The sequence below is a fragment of the Alligator sinensis genome, unplaced genomic scaffold (genome assembly GCF_000455745.1).
Source record: "Alligator sinensis unplaced genomic scaffold, ASM45574v1 scaffold227_1, whole genome shotgun sequence".
Lineage (NCBI taxonomy): Eukaryota > Metazoa > Chordata > Crocodylia > Alligatoridae > Alligator > Alligator sinensis.
Window position 1 is genome coordinate 267,768 of NW_005841966.1, and position 18,927 is coordinate 286,694.

General features: G+C 40.2%; 1 protein-coding gene across 7 annotated transcripts in view; it reads left to right on the plus strand.

Annotated features, from left to right (window-relative positions):
- CSNK1G3 (casein kinase 1 gamma 3) overlaps positions 1–10,131 on the plus strand; it is a 145,418-nt gene extending 135,287 nt beyond the window's left edge. For all 7 annotated transcript variants that reach the window (XM_025200395.1, XM_006020714.3, XM_025200398.1 and 4 more), the window contains one exon: positions 7,687–10,131. In XM_025200395.1, the coding sequence (XP_025056180.1) occupies positions 7,687–7,741 (55 nt within the window). In that variant the 3' untranslated portion in view covers positions 7,742–10,131. The remainder of the gene's footprint in view (positions 1–7,686) is intronic.
- Positions 10,132–18,927: the final 8,796 nt, after the last annotated feature.

Consider the following 18,927-nt stretch of genomic DNA (forward strand, 5'->3'; position numbering starts at 1 on the left):
TTCTGTGGCAGTAAAAATTGGTGACCTTTTGTAACAGTGTTTGTAAGATTTGTTATCACAGCTGCTAGTGATTTAACTATGGACACAAGCATAGTTTAGCCGGATATAGATCTCCTACTTCTGTTTCAGTGTTTACTGTGTATATCAGGAAGCTTAAGTTTCCCAATAAACATCCTATCACTGGCAATGGGGTACTCCATAACAGCCAACACTGAGGGTATTTTTACTGTGCTTACTCTGTGTATTTACATATCTGTATCTGTATTTAGATGGATAAATATATATGTAAACCAAATACATAGAGTATTCCAATTAGAATCACCTCGTTCTCACAAAGCATACTCATGTTGTCATGGGTATATACCTGTAAAAGTTGCATATTTATTTTTGCATGTAGCATAAATTAAAAACATGATTTGTTCCATTCTAAATTCATGGGTTTTTCTATTAGGAAAGTGGTCATTTAATTTTTATACTGACCTATAGGTGTGTTAGGATGTTGCATAGCTCTACAGCCAGTTCTTGTCTCCTTTTTGATGGAAAATGTGAATTCTGCCAGTTTGGAATCTTAAGTTGGGGGAAGATGTCAGTTTTCCCAAAAATATTTTGGGTCAGGTTCTATGACTCAAAACCCATTGGTTTAAAACAGTGGTTCTCAACCTTTTTTAGGTTCAAGGCACCCATCCATAGCTTGTGAATAGAGCCACCCCATTTTTTTAAATGTATTTATTACAGGGCTTACCTCCTTGCAAAGGGGGCAGGCAATGGGGATAGGGAAGCAGCTAGACAGGGAGAGCCTGTGTTCAAACCATTTATATATTTATTTCCTCATACCTGAAGCCAGAGCCTGCCTTTATCTGCTTATCTCATCACACCTCACTTATTTCCTTTCACTCCCCATGAGCACCCTTCAAAGGATCTTGTGGCACCCCAGTGTGCCTTGGCTCCCCAGTTGAGAATTGCTAGTTTAAACAATACCAGATCACTTCATTTTATATCAGTTTAGGTTTTGAACTGCATCTGCCTGAGCTGCCACAGTGACTTGAAGTTATCTTTCCAATGTCTTATGCCCCCTATTCACTACTGTAGGTTGGACCCTCTGATTAGATCTCCCAAAATGCAGAGCAGTCTACCATCTGGCTGAACCAGTAGGAGATATTATAGAAAATATAGTTCAGTCAGGAAATCTAACCTAAAAGAAACGTGAGAGCACAAAATCCTTGAAGTACAGTTCCAGTGCAGCAGTCCAGCAGTTCAAGAGGACACAAAGTTGCTTTAACTCAAAACTGAGTTTTGCTTGGTTCTGGAATGTCACTGTTCCATTTAGATCAAAATGTTTCCACTTTTTCAAAGAGAATTTTTGGTAACAATTTGCTGTATGAGAAATACTGACATTTTGACTGCCTCTTTTTTTTTTTTTTTTTTTTAACTTATTCAGAACATGAAAACTTTCCACATAATAGACATTCTGATTTTCGGTCAGCTCTAATAATATTTTTTAGATTTTAAGAACTGTTTCTACATATGCTTGTGCAGTACCTAACATAGTGGAACAACAACCCCAGTTGGGGATAGTAGGGTAATATGGACATAAAGTAATTTAGATGTACCAAGTAAAACATCAACACAGGAATGAGATTAGAGAGGTCAGAAATCAGGTTAAAACAAAGGATGAATGTCTTGGGACAGATTTTTATCTGTCATCTTGGTTTCTTTTGAAAGATTGTTCTGTCCTGGGGAAGACAGTGGTGATGAGGTACTTGATTGGAAGTTATTGAGGTCAGATAAAAGTGAAGGAAGTGAGTTTTGAGAAGTGTCTGTAATATTTCAGCATCGTAAAAGCAGCCTGGAGGTGTGAAATTGCTTGGCATATTGGTGGTAAGAAGCTGTCTAAGGCAAAGGGCAGCATGTTTTGGAACTATTGAATAGAAAAACAAATGTAGTAACAGTCCTGATGTGGGAAGGAGGAGACTGACTGTTTAACATAGCACAGGTTGCAGGCTTAAGTGGTGAAAGTTTGATTTAGCTTGCATAGAATGGAGAAAAAGCTGTTGCTTTCCATTAGGGAAAAAAAGAATTCCCTATTTATGCTACATATAAATAAAAATTACATCCACAAATATTTTAGATTGGAAAACAAGCAAATATGTTCATGTGATCAAGCTTTTTATGTTGCATAAAATAATTAAGGAAAACCCAAGCCAGGGTGGAGTTACCACACCACACTTAAACTACCATTTCTTGTCTGCACAGTTCTGACTTGTTACTAGAGGACTGGTGAGCAGGGATGTGGGAGGACTCGGGACACCTGGGTTCTGTCCCTGCTGTGGGTTGGGTGCGGTGGGGAAGGGCACTGGAAGCAGTGTATCCTGGAATGCGTGAAGGGCTGCAAATTGCTAATTTCATTTCTGTGGAGCAGACCAAAGTTATCTGTACATGAGTGGTGTAACTTTAAGATGCTCAGAAGGCACTTAACACGAGTTAGTGAGCTTTAATTTGCAGACGCTCACATTTTAAGTGCCTTTAGTACAGCTTTAAGCTTAATGTTTAACTCATAGTTAGTATATATTCTAACGAGGCCCTCTAGTGAGATTATATTTAAGAACATGTCGGCATTTGTGGAGCTATTTTCTTTGTAGGTTTATAAACTGGTATAAATGTAACCCAAATTTTAAAATGTCACAAAAGCTCTTATATCAGAAGATTATTTTAAAATGGATTGTTAACATTATTTTATGAAATACAGGTATATTTAAATGATATATTTGTTAAAATTTAAAACATTTTAAGGGTTCCAGGACTTACAGATTTAAATACTTATTTTTAGTATCAGATCTTCACTTTAAAGATTTATTGCACCTTTTGGAAGGAATATTAAAATTCATTTAATGTAACTTTTTAAACGTATACTTTATTTCCCTGTATCAAATAGCGTTACTATTTCAGTTTCATACAATCAAATACTTTTAACTAGGATACCTTTTTGAATAGTCTTTCATCACAGTTAATGGAAGAAATCTTTAATAATAAGACTGCCAAGCCTACAGACTACCTGCAGCGAGGAGACATTGCCTTACAATTGTTACGGATAGGACTTTTCTACCACTTCAGTACCCTTTGCTTTGATAACTATGCAATATCCATGAAATGCCAGGACTAGATGAGTGGAAAAGAAAATGGGGAAACTGTATGCAGCACATGTAAGTCACAGAAAAGGTGGAGAAGTGTACTAGGGAGGAAATCAGAGAGACCCAGAACTAGTTGAATCACAGAGTCATAGAAGATGTAAAACAAAAGTGAGGAATCATTAGATGTGAACTTATTTAGTAGCTCAGGCTACTTTCCCAGGACATACTTCATTTATATCAAGTGTGCTGTAGTATAAAATTAACACATAGGAGGGAATTGTAGGTGATCACTTCAATATTAACATCAGTTCTGTCTCTTTACTGTTCTCCTCCTACTCTGTTCTCCCAAGCCTCCTCATAGTGTACAGTTAATTGCACAGAAATGTTTTATATAATAAAACTAATTAAGAGAACCAATGCTAAATCTTTCCAAGAGCTTACTTGGAAAATGACATAAAAACCCACCCATGTGATCTGCCACCAGAACCTATGAAATTTAAGAATTTCCCCATTTTAAAAATATTTTGGGTTTTCATGGCATGCATCAAGTTTTATGATAAGTAGTAGGAAATAGTGCAAAGCAGTTCCATTAGTGAAAGGCTGGCAGTGAGCCAGTTTCTATAGATCTGTTCATTCAGAACCTAATTTAAGCAGCGATGGTCATAGCTTACTTACTAATGAGTGTAATATCAAAACAATTGTAGCATTTATAGGTAGATTTTAGTAGAGTTGCTAGCTATAGCTTAAAAATTAGAGAGAGGTAGTTAGCCATGTTAGTTTGAAGGCAGACGGAAGGCAGGGGAAAGTTGCTTCTTAGTTTAGCTCAGAGATATCAAATACAAATGAGTTGGTAGACCTGCTCCGGACTATAAGCATTTTACCATGGCTGCCAGAGCTGCTGTTCGTGTGATCAGCATGCAGGGGTTAATGCTGTTTGCTGCCCTGCCATCAGTTTATATGCTAAAAGTGTAATTCAAAACCCATAAATTTGGTAGTTCCCTGGGTGGTGACTGAGCCACCATAACAGCTCTGGGAGACATGGTGAGAAGCCTTCAGGCTGGATCCAGAGGTGATATGTCCAGCCAAAGACAGAAGCCCCACAAACCAGATGACCCATCTCTGTGGATTGTATCCATCCTGGGGGGCCACATATTTGACACCTCTATACTAATTGAACCTGGTCACAAAAGCTTATCAGCTCTGATTCTTAAAAATCACTACACTTTGTCTTTTAGTTCTGTAAAAAAAATGATTATGTTGCTGGTACAGGTTTCCCTAGATTTATGCTGTACATGCATTCCCAGAGAATGGCTCATAAATCAAATTTGCATAAAGCAAACCCACTTTATAATGTAGCAAATAGGGATAGGTTCCTATGTCGGTGAGGAAGTGAGGCTGGGACAAGGGAAGAGGTGGGAGAAGGGGTGCCGATCCCAGGGCTGCACAAGGGAGCAAAGCAAAGGGAACTGTCAGTGGGTGCGGGTGGGAGGGTACGGCTCTTGCTGCAGCCGGGGCTGGGGTGAGTGGGAACAAGTGGAGCCCCAGGGGGCACAGGGTGTGGCGCAGCTTGTCTGCATTCACCCCAGCCCCTGCTGTAGCAGCTCTGGGAGCAGCCAACATCATCTGCCTGCATCACAGCACGGTGCAGCCCAGGAGCTGGGGTCAGTGGGGACAAGCAGAGCACGGTGCAACCCAGGAGCTGCATGCAGCTGGCACCGGCCACTCCTGGGGCTGCTGCAGCAGGGGCTGGGGTGAGTGGGTCCCCAGTCTCATGGCCCTTGTCCCCCCTGCAGACTTGCCTCTCCTCCCCCAAGCAAGTACCTGTGCTGATTGCATAAGAGCAAATTTATCTTGCATATAACAAATTAGGGGTCTAAAAATGCTCATTGCATAAGAGCGGATTCGTATATACAGAACCCACATAAATCAAGGGAAACCTGTAGCTGTATCTTGAAAAGAAGTGTTTAAATTTTGTAGATTCCTCTCTGGATTTTTAACTGTATTTTCTCACTATCATTAAATTCAGCGTTTTCCTATTTAAAGTCCCTTAACTTTCAGACTAGTTGTAGTTTAACACTGCTTAGTTCTTTAGCGACTAAGCTGTGGTATGCCTTTAACTATTATTGGGGAAGTACACTTCCCCCTTGTCTCATCGTGTATTTTTGATTCATCTCTGTTTGAATATCAGAGGTTGTGTCTACATGTTCATTAATGCACCATAATTATGGTGCATTAAGTTAAGTATCTGCAATTACAGGTACTATCTTAATGCACTGTAATTGGTGCTACTGCACAGTAGCGCTGGCACGTTTTTTTGGTGACGGTTATGCACTGTAGACTAATTCTACTGTCTGTTATCACATTAATACGGGTTTTGCCCACCACATTATCGCACAGTAGAACTAGCCTACTGCACTAAAAGCATCCTATGTAGAGACACCCAGTGACCCTTATTTTTCCTCCTCTGCATGCTTGTCTATATGCCAATTCTTCTGTGAATTCAGGTGTGGCCAAACATTCCACTACAAAGGGTTTTCTTTTTTTTTCCTTTTTTTACCACTAGCAGTGTTTGAGTAGTTCATATATACCCTGCCTAACCTTGTGCTCTACGCAGAGGATGTAAAGGTTAGGGCATGAAATCAACTGTTGGCCTGACTTTCTCTGGGTTTCCTAGTTTTGAGTTTTGTCCCCCTGTGACAGGGCTATGTCTGTCCTGGATAGTATGTTAAGTGGCATTATTGTTTAGGGGAAGTCTTGTATATTTGAGAAGTGTACCCTTTTAAAATATTTAATTCATTTCCTGGTCTTGGAAGGACTACAGCGCCAAATGCCTGAGTAAATCTTGGGGACTGGCCTCAGTCTCTGGATTGCTAGATTTGGCTGTGTGGAAAGGCTTTAAAGTATGTGGAAATCTTTTTTGATGAGACTATTCCCATCATTGACACTGAAAAAAGTTTTGGCTCCAAGATGGTATCTGCCCAAAAGAGTTCTTGAAATGTTACCTGTAAGTGCCATTTAAGATGTCTGTACATTTTGCTTACCATTTTTTCTCTGAATTCTTAATACTCTGGTACAGGAAACAAGAACTCTCTTTACACTTGTGCCATAGAGCAGAGAGAGAGGCAGAGCAGATGTGTGCTATATATGGGCTGCTGGGAGCAGGCTCAACTGCTTGAAATGTCTGTTCCTTGAAGTGCACAAGGATAGCACTTCCCAAACTTTAGTTACTGGAAAGTAAATGCTTCTTTTCTAAATCCACATCCTCTGTCCCTATCTCCTGAGATGAGGAGGCAGAATTTCTTTTGGAGTGTAACTGATTTATTGAAATTGCACCAATCTTGTATCTGTAGGGTTTTAGAATCTGCCACTTGCACTCTGCTGGGAGGAGGAAATAGGAAGAGTAGCAGTCTTTATCCGGGTTTTCTGGAGCAAAGGACACTAAAATAAATCACACATTCACTTCTTAGATTTGTAATAAATATTGTGGACATTTCCCATATTGTACATTTTAACTTTAAAGCATATGACCAGGAAGTCAAAATAGGATTTAACTCAGAATTTGAGAGAGGCTTAAATTTGTTCAGACTAATGTAACATAGAAAAAAATACAATTGTGTTTGCTTCGCAGTCTCTTTATCTCCCCCCTTTTCCTCCTCCACCTAGTATTTCTACTTTTTAGTGTTCTATTTTATTTTTCAATAAATCCTTTTTTCTTTTTGCATTTTCTTTTTCCCCTTTTGGAGCATTTATTTCTTCACATTTTTCTTTTATTTATTTCTTTGCCTTTCTGGTATGTCTCTTGTTTGCTATTACATGTTTCCCAGACAGTCCACTGAATGAAAATGACAAATTATTATTGTCAATTTGGACTTCTTTGTTCATATTTATAATACAGCAGAGACGAGAATGCTATTATGTGGTACCAATCATCTTTTGAAGTCTGATTATAGCTTCCTTGAGTTTTTATTACAGCAGTAAATCAGAACATGAAGTTTAAAATTATTGTTAAATATTGTTCTGAGATTTAAAAAAAAACTAGGACCCTTTCTCTATGTGCTAAGTGCCTCTAAAATAACACTGGGTTGTATTAACCATATAAGAGAATTGGTGTTCAGTTTGTGAGTACTTAAAATACATTTAAATTCATGTCTGGCATGTTAGCATCTAATAAAAAAAGTACACAGGAGAACAAGACACTGTTTTGAAAGTACATCTTTAATTCTTCATGTAATGCTCCATTATTCTTTCCCCCTTGCTCCATTTTTCTTTTTCACTTTTACACCTATTGTTCCTTGGCATCAAATTGTAGTAGTTTTAAAAAATGGTTTCTTTTACTATGCAGCTTATTTTACTGCCCCCAAAAGACAGTGAAATGTATTAGCAGTAAGTCTACTTTAGTTTTAGCTTCACATGTCAGTCATTCACTATAGAAATTAATATGCATCTTGTAATAGTTTAAAACTTTTCGGTCTTAATATATTAATGTAATATATTAATATATATAGCCATTTTTTTGTGGATTCATTTTTGTTAAATATGTTTCCTGTCATATTTGTAGGTGCTGCTGTTTTTTCAAGAGAAGGAAAAGGAAAACTATTCAACGCCACAAATGACTCTGGAAGCAGGCAGAACATGGGGAATTACTTGCTTGTTCATCTGCTGTCTTGTGATTAAACAGAATCACCTCTGTAGTGACCACATGTTTTTCAAGGACTCCCTCTTAAAAATGTCATGCCTCCAGGCTTTGGTTTTGTTGTCCCACATTCATATTTTCTTTAATTCATCTCTTCTGGAAGCTTTAAAGTTTTGTCAAACACGAGTGCTTCTTTGACCATCAATAAATGGACCAATGAAATGGTACAAATGAACACTGCTCTATTTTCAGCAAAACTAAACTTCAAAAGCATTTTTCCTGTCCTAGAAAGCATTAGCAGTCTCTTAAGTGAAGACCAGATGTCTCTTAAATCTGGTATTTAATGAATTCTGTAACAGCATGTTGAAAGAATCTTTTATTCAAGTGGATGATACAGAAGAAAAATATAATTGCCCAAGCATTTAAAAATAATAAAAAGTCTTACCTTAAGATATTTTATTTTGTCTGTGACATCTGCATTGTTTTGTTTTGGGTTTTTTTATTCAGTATTACTGATGGTACTGCAGTCACAAATTGTATTGTATTAGTATTAAATCGTCTCCATGATATCATGGTACATTTACTGCACAGAGAAATGGAAGAAGCAGCTAGATGGATTCAACTGATAACACTGGTCTAAATGATATAATATCACCAGTAGACTCTGGGTCTGAAAATTTGTTTTTGTTGTGCCTCTAATGGAGTTGCAGTATAGTAGAAATGGCAACAGTGCTTGTACAAAAATACAAATGCTTGTATGATGTAAGTTGTGCTTCTGGTTTTATTAGACAGTACCGTCTAAAGACAAAAGATATTGAGTTATAAAATACACTAAAAACTAAATGTGAATTTGGTTAAAGTGGGATAGGAATTAAAGTCTAGGGTTCCCAATGAGTTTACTGCTGAATGACAACAACATCCTCTAAACTAAAAATTTGGATGTGCCATGTAATGATGAAAGATCTGATTGTAAACTATTTTACTCTTTGATTTTAAAATCAAACAATGGAAGGGGGTCGACTTGTACTGTCTTCTCTGCATACTAGCCTGTAGTGTGCAAAACTGCTGTGGTTTTATGGAACTTTCTTACCTTTCAGTATAATATTGCGACTGTTGTAAGATGCTATGGAAAGGATGGGTCAGGTACTTCCCCTCCCTCCCCCTCCCCCACCACAATCTTTTTGAAGTGCCTGCAATCTGAACAAACCAGCTGTTCTGTAGAAAAGGCAGCCCATTCCATTTTTTTTTTCAAGTCAGCTTCATTTAAAGCCATAATGACAGAGGTGTGCTTTTGTCATGTAGCTGCCAGTAGCTTGGAGAGATGGAATAAAAGGAAGGAAATGACAAGACAGATTTGTTGACCAAACCTCAGATTAATTATCATAGTTTTTTAAATCCTCCTAACTTGTAGTAATTAATTAATTACAAGTAATTAAACTTGTAGTAATTTTTTTTCTATCAACACACGCCTCTTGGCAAAGTTATTTATTTTTAATCTGTTTTATAGTAGCATTCAAAATGTGTATTAAAATAGATAAATGCACACCTTTGAATTCATTATTGCATTTACAGGGATTTTAATTGTATTTTGTAATTTATTTTTTCTTAACAGGCAAAAGTGCAGTGTATTGTTTTGATGGATTATGTGCTCATATGAACACACACGTGTACTCTGTTCTTTGTTTTGTCACTGTTGCTGTTAATGATTTTGTTAAATCTTTGTTTTTAAAACCTGAACTCGACTTACAAAAACACATACTGTAATTTGGTTAAGAGTTTCTACTCTACCTGTTTGTATTAATGACTGTCTTAATCTCAGAGTTATCTATTTTTTTTATTTTGATTTGAGCTGAAAAGGTAGAAGGTTAACTTGACCATTCTAATGTGAAATCCATTCTTTGCATTATTTGACCAAATTTGTTGCTCCATAATGTTTGTATATACGTGCAGTATCTGTATTTCTTATGCACCTGTTTACCATAATTATCAAGGGTTTTTGGCCTGTACGGTGTTTATATGATCTGAACTCCTTACACATAACAAGGTGTGTATATTAATCCAATTATGGACTTAAATATTTTAAAAGTTATAAAATCTCTTTATTTGCTGCAGAGACCAGTATGTAGACATTTGCTTTCTTGCATTATTTTTAAGTGCTCCATTTTGATGCTGAGGAGGATTTTCTTCTGACAACATAACTGGTCAATAAAAAGTAATGCAGGTATGTTCAGGTTAAGCCAACAATGATTTACTTTTCCCTGTCTAAACTAATGAAGTCAACATTGCCTGAATGTCAGAATAATGAAATAGATCCCTGTTTAAAAGTGTGTAACTGAAGAAGAAAAAAATAAAGGTAGTTTTTTTAATTTGCCTTTTTCCCCCTTTCCTGAAGTCTTGGATAAAAAAGTAGAAGCCAGTAGTTTGAGAACTACCAGGCAATTTTAATTTACTTAGATTGCCAGACATTATTCTTAAGGAAGAGTCACTGAAAATGACAGATTACTTTTGCATTTAGTGTGCATCTGCATGGCAAAATAAAGGTGTGATTTGTAGCCTGTGGTAGCAGGCTATAGTAGAAGCGGTGAGCATGATGGCAGTGAAGAATGCAGAAGAACAAGATAGCCACCAAAGTATGGTCCCAGTGCTCCTGGAGGTCTTGTACTTTGACTGCTAGCAAGAACTAAACTCCTGGCTCCTGCCAATATTCTTTATGCTGATTATGCTAGTCCAGGTACTCCAAGCTCAAGCCACTTCCATTTTACAGTGCAGACACTGACAAAATATCAAAGGTATATAAGCCTAATTAGAATTCATTCAATGAATTTAGTACTTGCTCTTTGGATTATACTGTTCCTGTTTGCAGTAGGATATTTGCTACATGTCCATTTGAGACCAGTATTATAGAGTCAGTAGCAAAGTGTCTGGTAAAGAATGCCAAACACTTCCCTGCCTAGAAGTGTTTTATTTGATTGTAACTTTGCCAGACTTCAGCTGTTTGGGCTGAGTTTTTCTATGGCAGGTGTCTGGCTTGGGCAGGTTTTTTTTGGTCTTTGTTTTTTTGTTTGTTGTAAATATTTCAACTTAAAGTGTTCAGTTTTTAGAATGAGGTATGTTGGTTTGCCCACTTTAAGAAACAAAACACAACCAATCTTGCAACCACTTCTTTGGGAAGCTTTAATGCTCTAATTTTTCTGAGCAGGGTCCTGAAAGCTAGTATGTGGGTCATCTTTTGGCAGGGGTATAAGTCTTAAAAATCAGCCCAGATTAGGCTGTTACAGGGCTCTGAATTTCATTATTTATACATACTCAAAATAGGTTGCTGGCAGCATTGTTTTCTGATGTTTCCATTTGCAGCAAGCAGTATTCAGTTCTGAATGGCAAGTGGGCTGACTGTCCACTGTTTCATAGATTTCATAGACATTGGGGCTGGAAGGGACCTTGGAAGATCATCGAGTCCAGCCCCCTGCCCGAGGGGCAGGAAGTCAGCTGGGGTCATAGGATCAGCAAGATAAGCATTCAATTTTTTCTTGAAGGTGTTCAATGTAGGTGCTTGGACCACCTCCGATGGCAGGCTATTCCAGACCTTGGGGGCTCGGACAGTAAAGAAATTCCTCCTTATGTCCAGCCTGAAACGGTCTTGCAGTAGTTTATAACCATTCAACCTCGTCATCCCTTGGGACGCTCTGGTGAACAAACGTTCCCCCAGATACTGATGGTCACCCCTGATAAACTTATACGTGGCCATCAGATCACCCCTTAGCCTGCACTCTTCCAGGCTAAAGAGCCCCATGGTGCTCAGCCTCTCGTCGTAAGGTCTGTTTTCCTGATCTCCGATCATGTGCGTGGCTCTCCTCTGGACTCTCTCAAGCTTCTCCACATCTTTTTTGAATTGTGGAGCCCAAAACTGGATGCAGTACTCCAGGTGGCCTCACCAAGGCTGAGTGCAAGGGGAGAATGACGTCCCGGGATTTGCTTGAGAAGCATCTATGGATGCAAGCCAGCGTTTTGGTCATTTTACTAGCCGCAGCATTGCATTGAAGGCTCATGTTCACCTTGTGGTCAATGATGACCCCCAAGTCTCTTTCTTCTGTAGTGCTAGCCTATAGAACAGTTGAGCAAAAAATACTCTAGCTGCTGATTACTGTTTCAGGCTGGGTACCGGACAAAAAAAAAAAGGAAGGAAACACTTTCTGTGTTTGAATGCTCCTGCTTTTGAATCCAGGCATTGAGGTAGAAGAAGCTGTTTTAGTTAAATGCAGAGGAAGGGAGAGGGTTTAGATAGGTGGTCCAGTGGTTAAGAAGACTAGTCTAAGATATAGGAGACCTGTTTAATTCTGTCTGCTCTACCACAAATTTTCTGGTAACTTTGGGCAAGTTACTTAGCATTTTCGTGCCTAAATTCTTGATCTGTAAAATGAGGGTAGGATTGCAAGGATAGGGCATGTGTAGAAGAAAAACAGGCCCTGAATTGAAACTGTGGATTTTTAAAAACACTGCTTAAATTTAGGACTGATTTAAACTTCCATGTTGTGCACACACCCGCTGACTTACCTGCCTCTCCGGCGGCAGGGAGGGGAAGGCGAGCTGTCGGTGGGCGGAGCGGTCCCTGCGCTGCAGGGGGGCTGGTGCTTCCCTCAGGCAGTGGCAGGCCCCCCACAAGCGGCACCCGCCCACAGGCACCCAGCTCGGGCGGTCCCAGGGGGACTGCAGCCACAGAGGGAAGCACCAGGCCCCCGCACAGCTCAGGTAGGCAGGCTTGTGGGGGAGGGGGGAGAAATCAGGCTTGTTGCTTTTCTTGGGCAGAGCTGGTCTTCCTGGGCTGCTGCCAAGCTGCCTGCAGGGCTTTTTGTAGAGCTGCATGGAGCCCAGTGCTTTGCTTCGCAGCTGTAGGTGCAGCAAACTAAAACTCCTTGAAGGAGTTCTAGTTTGCTGTATCCCAAGTTACTTAAGGTGCATTACGCTGTCGAATTTCTTACAGCAGCTGGAATTAATGCACAATATGCCACCAAGGTGTGCAAACACCGACACAATTAAAGTGGTGCAGAAAGCATTTAGCCCTCTTTAAAGTGTCATGCACACATGCGCCTAGTTTCATCTTCACATGGCCATACAATGATATTGCAGGGATTAACATAATAAGGGTTGTGAGATTTTCACATAATACAGTTATTGGTGACCCAAGTTACTGAAGGAAAGGCAAGACAGAAGGGTCTGTAACCACTGAAATACACTCCAGAACTTGGAGCTGAACAAAAGACTCCCGAGTCCTAATATTTCTCTGCCATTTAGCAAATAACTATAAATCTGCAGGAAAATCTTTTTTTTTTTCCTTCCAGTTACTTGTTCCAAATGGCCTCCCATCAGCTAATTAGTTTAGGCGGTAATACCACAGCAGAAATTTCTAAAGATTTAATCCTGGTGGCAGACTGATACAGGGATCAATATGGTTCCATCTGACAGAATTTCAATTTGCTTTTAAACTCGGAAAATTTCATACAAACAACTATGTTAAACCACAAGGTTACAAGGTCGGGCATTCCAAGCTTAAGAAACGTCAGAATTAAGGCTTCATTTACAATTGGGTAAAAGTATTATGCTAGTCATTAGTTCTGTCTCCTTTTGTTTTTTTACTCAGGACTCTTGCTGCCTTCAGTGCACAGGATTAATGAACCAATATTCAGCATTTTTCTCCTCATTTAACATGTAGCCCATGTGTTTGTTTTTTTAATTGTAAATGATTCGGACCCTGCTCTGACTACATAACTTCCAATGTCTCATGTTTTATTATGCCTAGTGCCGCAATTTCTGAATGCTCCAAACTTACTAGTGATTTTTTTTCATAACACCATAATGATATGGTGTTACTAAACCCATCTTGTATAAAGGGAGTTGAATTACAGAGGGGTTAATGTCAAGTGTCCACCAACTTCTGATGTTTAATTTGATGTACCTTGAAGAGAATTCAGCATTGTGTGTATATATAGTTCCCAGTAGGCCTGTGCGAAGCAGCAAGCATTCGCTTCGGATTTGGATTTGGCCGATCTGGAGGGACAGTGATTCGATTTGGTGATTCGAATCACTGTCCCAGTTCAATTTGGAAATTTGGCCATAGACTATAATGGGGAATCACTAAAATACCTATAACTCTGTCATGTTTTTGCAGATTCAGATCAAAACAACAGGGATGGTGGCCCCTTCTGAGGGCATGATGCCTGCCAAGTTTCAAGGAGAGAGGTGGAGGGTTTCTGTGAAAATACACCTCAAACTGTTGAAAGCAAAACTCGTATCACCTGGGGGGGGAAATCACAGTCACTGGCCATCTACAGATGTCACTACCAGAGCAGTCTTTCCCCGCCTCTCAGCCTTTTTCATATATGGAAAATCACTTCATCCCCTTCCCTCTTCTCAGTTTCTGTTTGCTGCAAGCCTTCCAAATCTCTCCAAATAGATTCAGAGGCTTCTGATTTGATTCGGACCTTTTAATGGGTTTCCCAATTCGATTCGGATTCAGATATTCTGCTGCCGAATCAGGCTGAATCTCCTCCGAATTGAATCGGCTACCAAAGCTTTGCACAGCCCTAGTTCCCAGTGGCTTCAGTTGCTTAGTGTTGTATGTGTGTAACCCTAGGATCTCAAGATGGGTATTCAGAAAATGAGGTTACTGTCCTGTGGCACGATGAGGGCAAAAACTGTAGTAGCACCTCCATCCATCAAAGTCCTGTTTACCTGGCCCCAGGGGCTTTTCCTGTCTGGCCACACCTCTGATGTTATGTTTTGGAGGAATAAATGTTGGGAGACTGTCCAGGACCCTTGGGGAACCTTTTGCCTAGTGCCTAGTCTCTATCCTCTTTTGGGCTCCATCTCTGCCCTGCTCTGAGCTCTGGCTATGCTCTGCTCTGCTCTGGACAACTATGGGACCTCCTCCTCTTCCCCTCTAGTCCCAACCAACCCACTGGTTAGAGAACAGACCAGAGCAGCAGGCTCACACCTTAACACACCCTGCGCTGGGGAAGCTAACGCTAAAACAAAAAAGTAGTACGTGGTCACTTAAACAGAGGCAACCCCACTTGAGCAGGTGCATGAACAGAAAAAGCGAGCTGTCAAGTTAACACAAAACATTTATTGTTTGGAGTGAATGAATTTCCCTTGGACACTACCCAACCCAGGTCTATCACCCTGCTTCCAAGGGTTGCCTTTATTGCCTGAATTCCCTGGCAGTTACTCCCTCTCTGTAAGGGGTTTGGCTCCTGGCAAAGCTGCCTCCAGTTACTGTTCTTTTCAAAGCACTCTCCTCCCTGGTGGCCCTTACACTCCTGTGCATGCCCTTACCCTAGCCCCTTTGATTATCACCTGCATCTGGTGACTCACAGGCCCCCTAGGTGTTAGTCTTTCCTGTTTGGAGTTGACCTGCTACCCCTCCATCCCGAGTGCCTGATCTTGGGCTTGCAGTCCTTGTCTTGGCTGCTTGGTTACTCCCGCAGCAGTTGCTCTAATGAGTCTTCTCCCTCATGGCCTCGTGTAAAAAAGCAATGCACAGAGAAGACCCAGAGGCAGAATTCAGTTCTTCAGGGATGTGTTTCACCATCTTAGATAAATTGCTGCCTTAGGTCAGTTGTTGGAGCTCTTCTCAAATGGCCAAAAAAACCCAGAGACCCTCTAAACCCCTCCCCACCTAAAGATTCATAACTCTACTAAAACACCACTTTACTAAAGGACAGCAGCACTTTTCCCCATCTTTCAGTAGGCACTATCAGTACTGTCGAATGTCAAGCAGAAGTGTGAGAAGACTCACAGACTTCCTCTAAGGATGTTTGAAAGATGGATGTAGATCTTCTACAGTACTCTGGCCCAGCTAGGGTGGCCCGCCTTGCAGGCCATAATCAAACAGTCTGGTAGAGGCCAGTAGGACACAAGCCTGTTAAGTCCCTCAGCAACTAAAAGTTCCTCCTACAGAGTCAATATTTTTTACACGCAGTATTTTTCCATGCCTTTCACTGGTTGTAGATCTTGTCAATGAGAAGGCAAAACAGTTCTGGTTTATCACAAAAGAGGTTTCTGGAATATTTGGACTTGTTTGAGAGTAGGTTTCTTCCACCAGTCTCTAGTTCAGAACTGGCAGTTATCAGGTAGGATTTCTGCATCTGAGTGTTTTGCTAATGTGGACTCCCTACCCTTGGAGCAGAAAAAAGTCATATTGGTGCTTACGACAGAGGCGCAAGTTATACCATAGGCAAGTGGCCATAGATGCTACTGATAGTGCCTTGCTATTCTTTGCTATGGCAGTTATGAGAGTGTTTGTTTTTTCCTTGCTGCAATGAGTGGGTTTCGCTATGGAAGCCCAACACACTGTTGAAGTCCTTCCATTAGAGGTTTTGGAGCTGTTAGGTGTGAGAACACTTCACTTGCTAAAGGACTACCATGGTCACCTTAAAATCTCTTGGAATTTATTCACCAGCTTCTATGAGAAAACTGAAGTATCAGCTATATTGCATTCACTCTCATCAGTTGGGATACTGAAGCTGAGAAAGGATCAGTAGTTTCAGAAGCGCAAACATTCATTGGTTGCTACTTTGCACCATATTTTGGGCAGGGAGAGGTACTGTCATTGTTAAACATAGGGACAGTAGAAAATTGTCCCCTACCATGTCAACAGTAAAAGGTTCTACTATGGTAACTTTGTGGTTCAAAAGAAGAAGGGTATCCTGTCTTACAGCCAAGAATGCTCAGTGCTTTCTTTTGCCAGTTCAAGTTCAATATGGTAATTGCTGTCTCTGCAGGTGGCTGGTTTGCATCTCTTGGCTCCCAGGATGTGTACTCCATATCTCTTTTTAAAGGAATGTCACAGCACCTTAGGAGGCTGATTCAAAATTCCTGGATCCTGACTAGGGAAGCACTTATAGTTAGTCAGTAACAAATGATGGATATAAAGTGTATTTGAACTCCAACTCCTCTCCAGAATAGAGGCACTTTCATCTACTTAGGATCAAGGTGCGTTTATACATTGCTCTGACGGGTAGGGGAGGAGGGTCGCTTTAATTAGACCAGCTCCTAGATTTGCTGTAATTAAGGTGCCTGGAGTGTCATGTGTATCAGCATCCCCACACTGAAAAATGGTTGTGGGGGTGCTTTAACTAAGCTCATTGAATGAGATTTAGTTATAGCACCCATCGCCATTTTTCAGCGCAGGATGCTGATGCATGTGATGCTGGAGTCCACTGGAATGTAATTACCATGGTCTGGTAGACTTGATCAATCTAGTCTACTCTGACGTGCTATAAATGCAACAACCTCCCTGCTTTGAAAGAGCTGATTAGCCTTACAGTTTTCTTTTTAGGATGTGGGGGAGTCCTACCCAAGTTTTTACACAACAGCTGAACATTTGTAGCACTTCTAGGTCTTCTCATTCATATTTTATGCTGGAAGATCACTGGATTAAAAAAAAACGTTCTGAGAACAGGGATTAGAAACCAGGATTTCTCCCTACCAGGAAAGTCATGCTCTCTTGTATACTATTGTCTTGTTCCCATGAATCTTGCATTCCTTTCTGCACTGCTTTAACAGGAGGCCTAGTCATACACCTTCTGTTTTGGGCACTCTCTTGGATGGGAAATGTGCATTTGAACCTCAGACTGAGAAGAGCCTAAGCCTCATGTTTTCTACTTTCTTGTTAACTGTTCTAAATATGGGCCTATTACATAATAAGGATGGTGGCAGCAGTACCCAATCTCTGCATGGTGTGTGTGGGGTAAGGGGAGGGATGGTTAAGAGACCATCTCAACTTGTGTTTTATGAGGGACCTGATCCTGCAGGTAGAAACATCTGGGACATTGCTAGTCAAGGCTATAAATTGGAGTCAGAGATAGAGCCAGAATCATGAGGTACCGGCTGGGAGCCTAGAGAGAAGCCAGGGTCGTGAGCTGGAGGTTGAAAGCCAAGAGACAAGCCAAGGTCAGGAGCCAGAAATGGAATGTTGGCATGCAGGAACAAGAGCAGAAATCAGTGAAGTCTTTTAGAGGTTTGTTGGCAACCTGTTTGCCGCCATTGGCTTTGATTTTTAAAACTGTTTGGTAGGTGGAGTGCAAGCACAATAGCTTGTGTCTGCCCACTGGCAAATGAAGAACATGTGAGGATGCATTCCCAGCTGGAGCAGTGAGTGTACAATCTACACTTGCAATGAGTTTACAGTTGGTAGATGTCTCCTGGAAACACGATGAGCAATGGCTGCCAAGCTGGAGCCAAAGGACACAATTTTCAATTTGACATCCATTCTTGCAATTGCATATCCTATTACTTTACCATCTGCATGCAACTATAGAAGCCTTAAGATTTGCACATTCAAACAATAGCATATTTTCTTGGCTCAAATTACACCCATAAAAAAAGATATTGCCCTTTGTGCAGACATGACTTTAAGGTCAAGATTTCAGTCTTGAAAAGAAGATTAACTCATTCACCTTCTTGCATGAGATACATATTTTCCAGAACCTCCACTTCTTCAATAATTTCTCAGAACAGCAGAAACCATTTTTCAGAAGAGTTATTCATTTGGAAGCCATTTGCAAAGGCTATGCTATACTTCTCCCTTTGTTAATTTAATGGAATGTCAACTTTTAAATCCAAACAAACTGTCTTTGAGGCGCCATTGTCAATTTTATGGGCCTTGAATAATCTTTTCTGAGTTTTAGCAGTTCTTCTCTCATCTTCTGCCATGTGTAAGATCCACTTAAAACAGGAAAACTCATGTTATGCAAAGTATTAACAAGAGGACAAAGAAAATCTGTAAACAGATTTCTTTTTCCTCTGATATTTCATTGTTTGTTATCTCAGATGCTGTAATAGAAACTAAAAAGAAAATGTCAAGTGCTGTGATTTGAATCATTAGCATTTTTTTAAAAAAGCCTAAAGGAAGATAAAGTTTGTTTGAGCAACTTAAACCTATCCAATAAAAAGCCTGTCTGTGTTTTTGATTGAAAGTTGAAGCCATACTGCATAAAGCAAGTTCCCAAAGTTTTGCCCATGAAGGGCCACTTCAAAGGAACAGTCCTGGGTGTATCAAAGGGGCTTTCAGCCCACATTTAGCCCATGGGCCATACTTTGGGAACCCCTTATAACAGTTCAGAATGTATTTTTAAAAAATGTACTACTAGGCAGGGTGCTATACTTCAG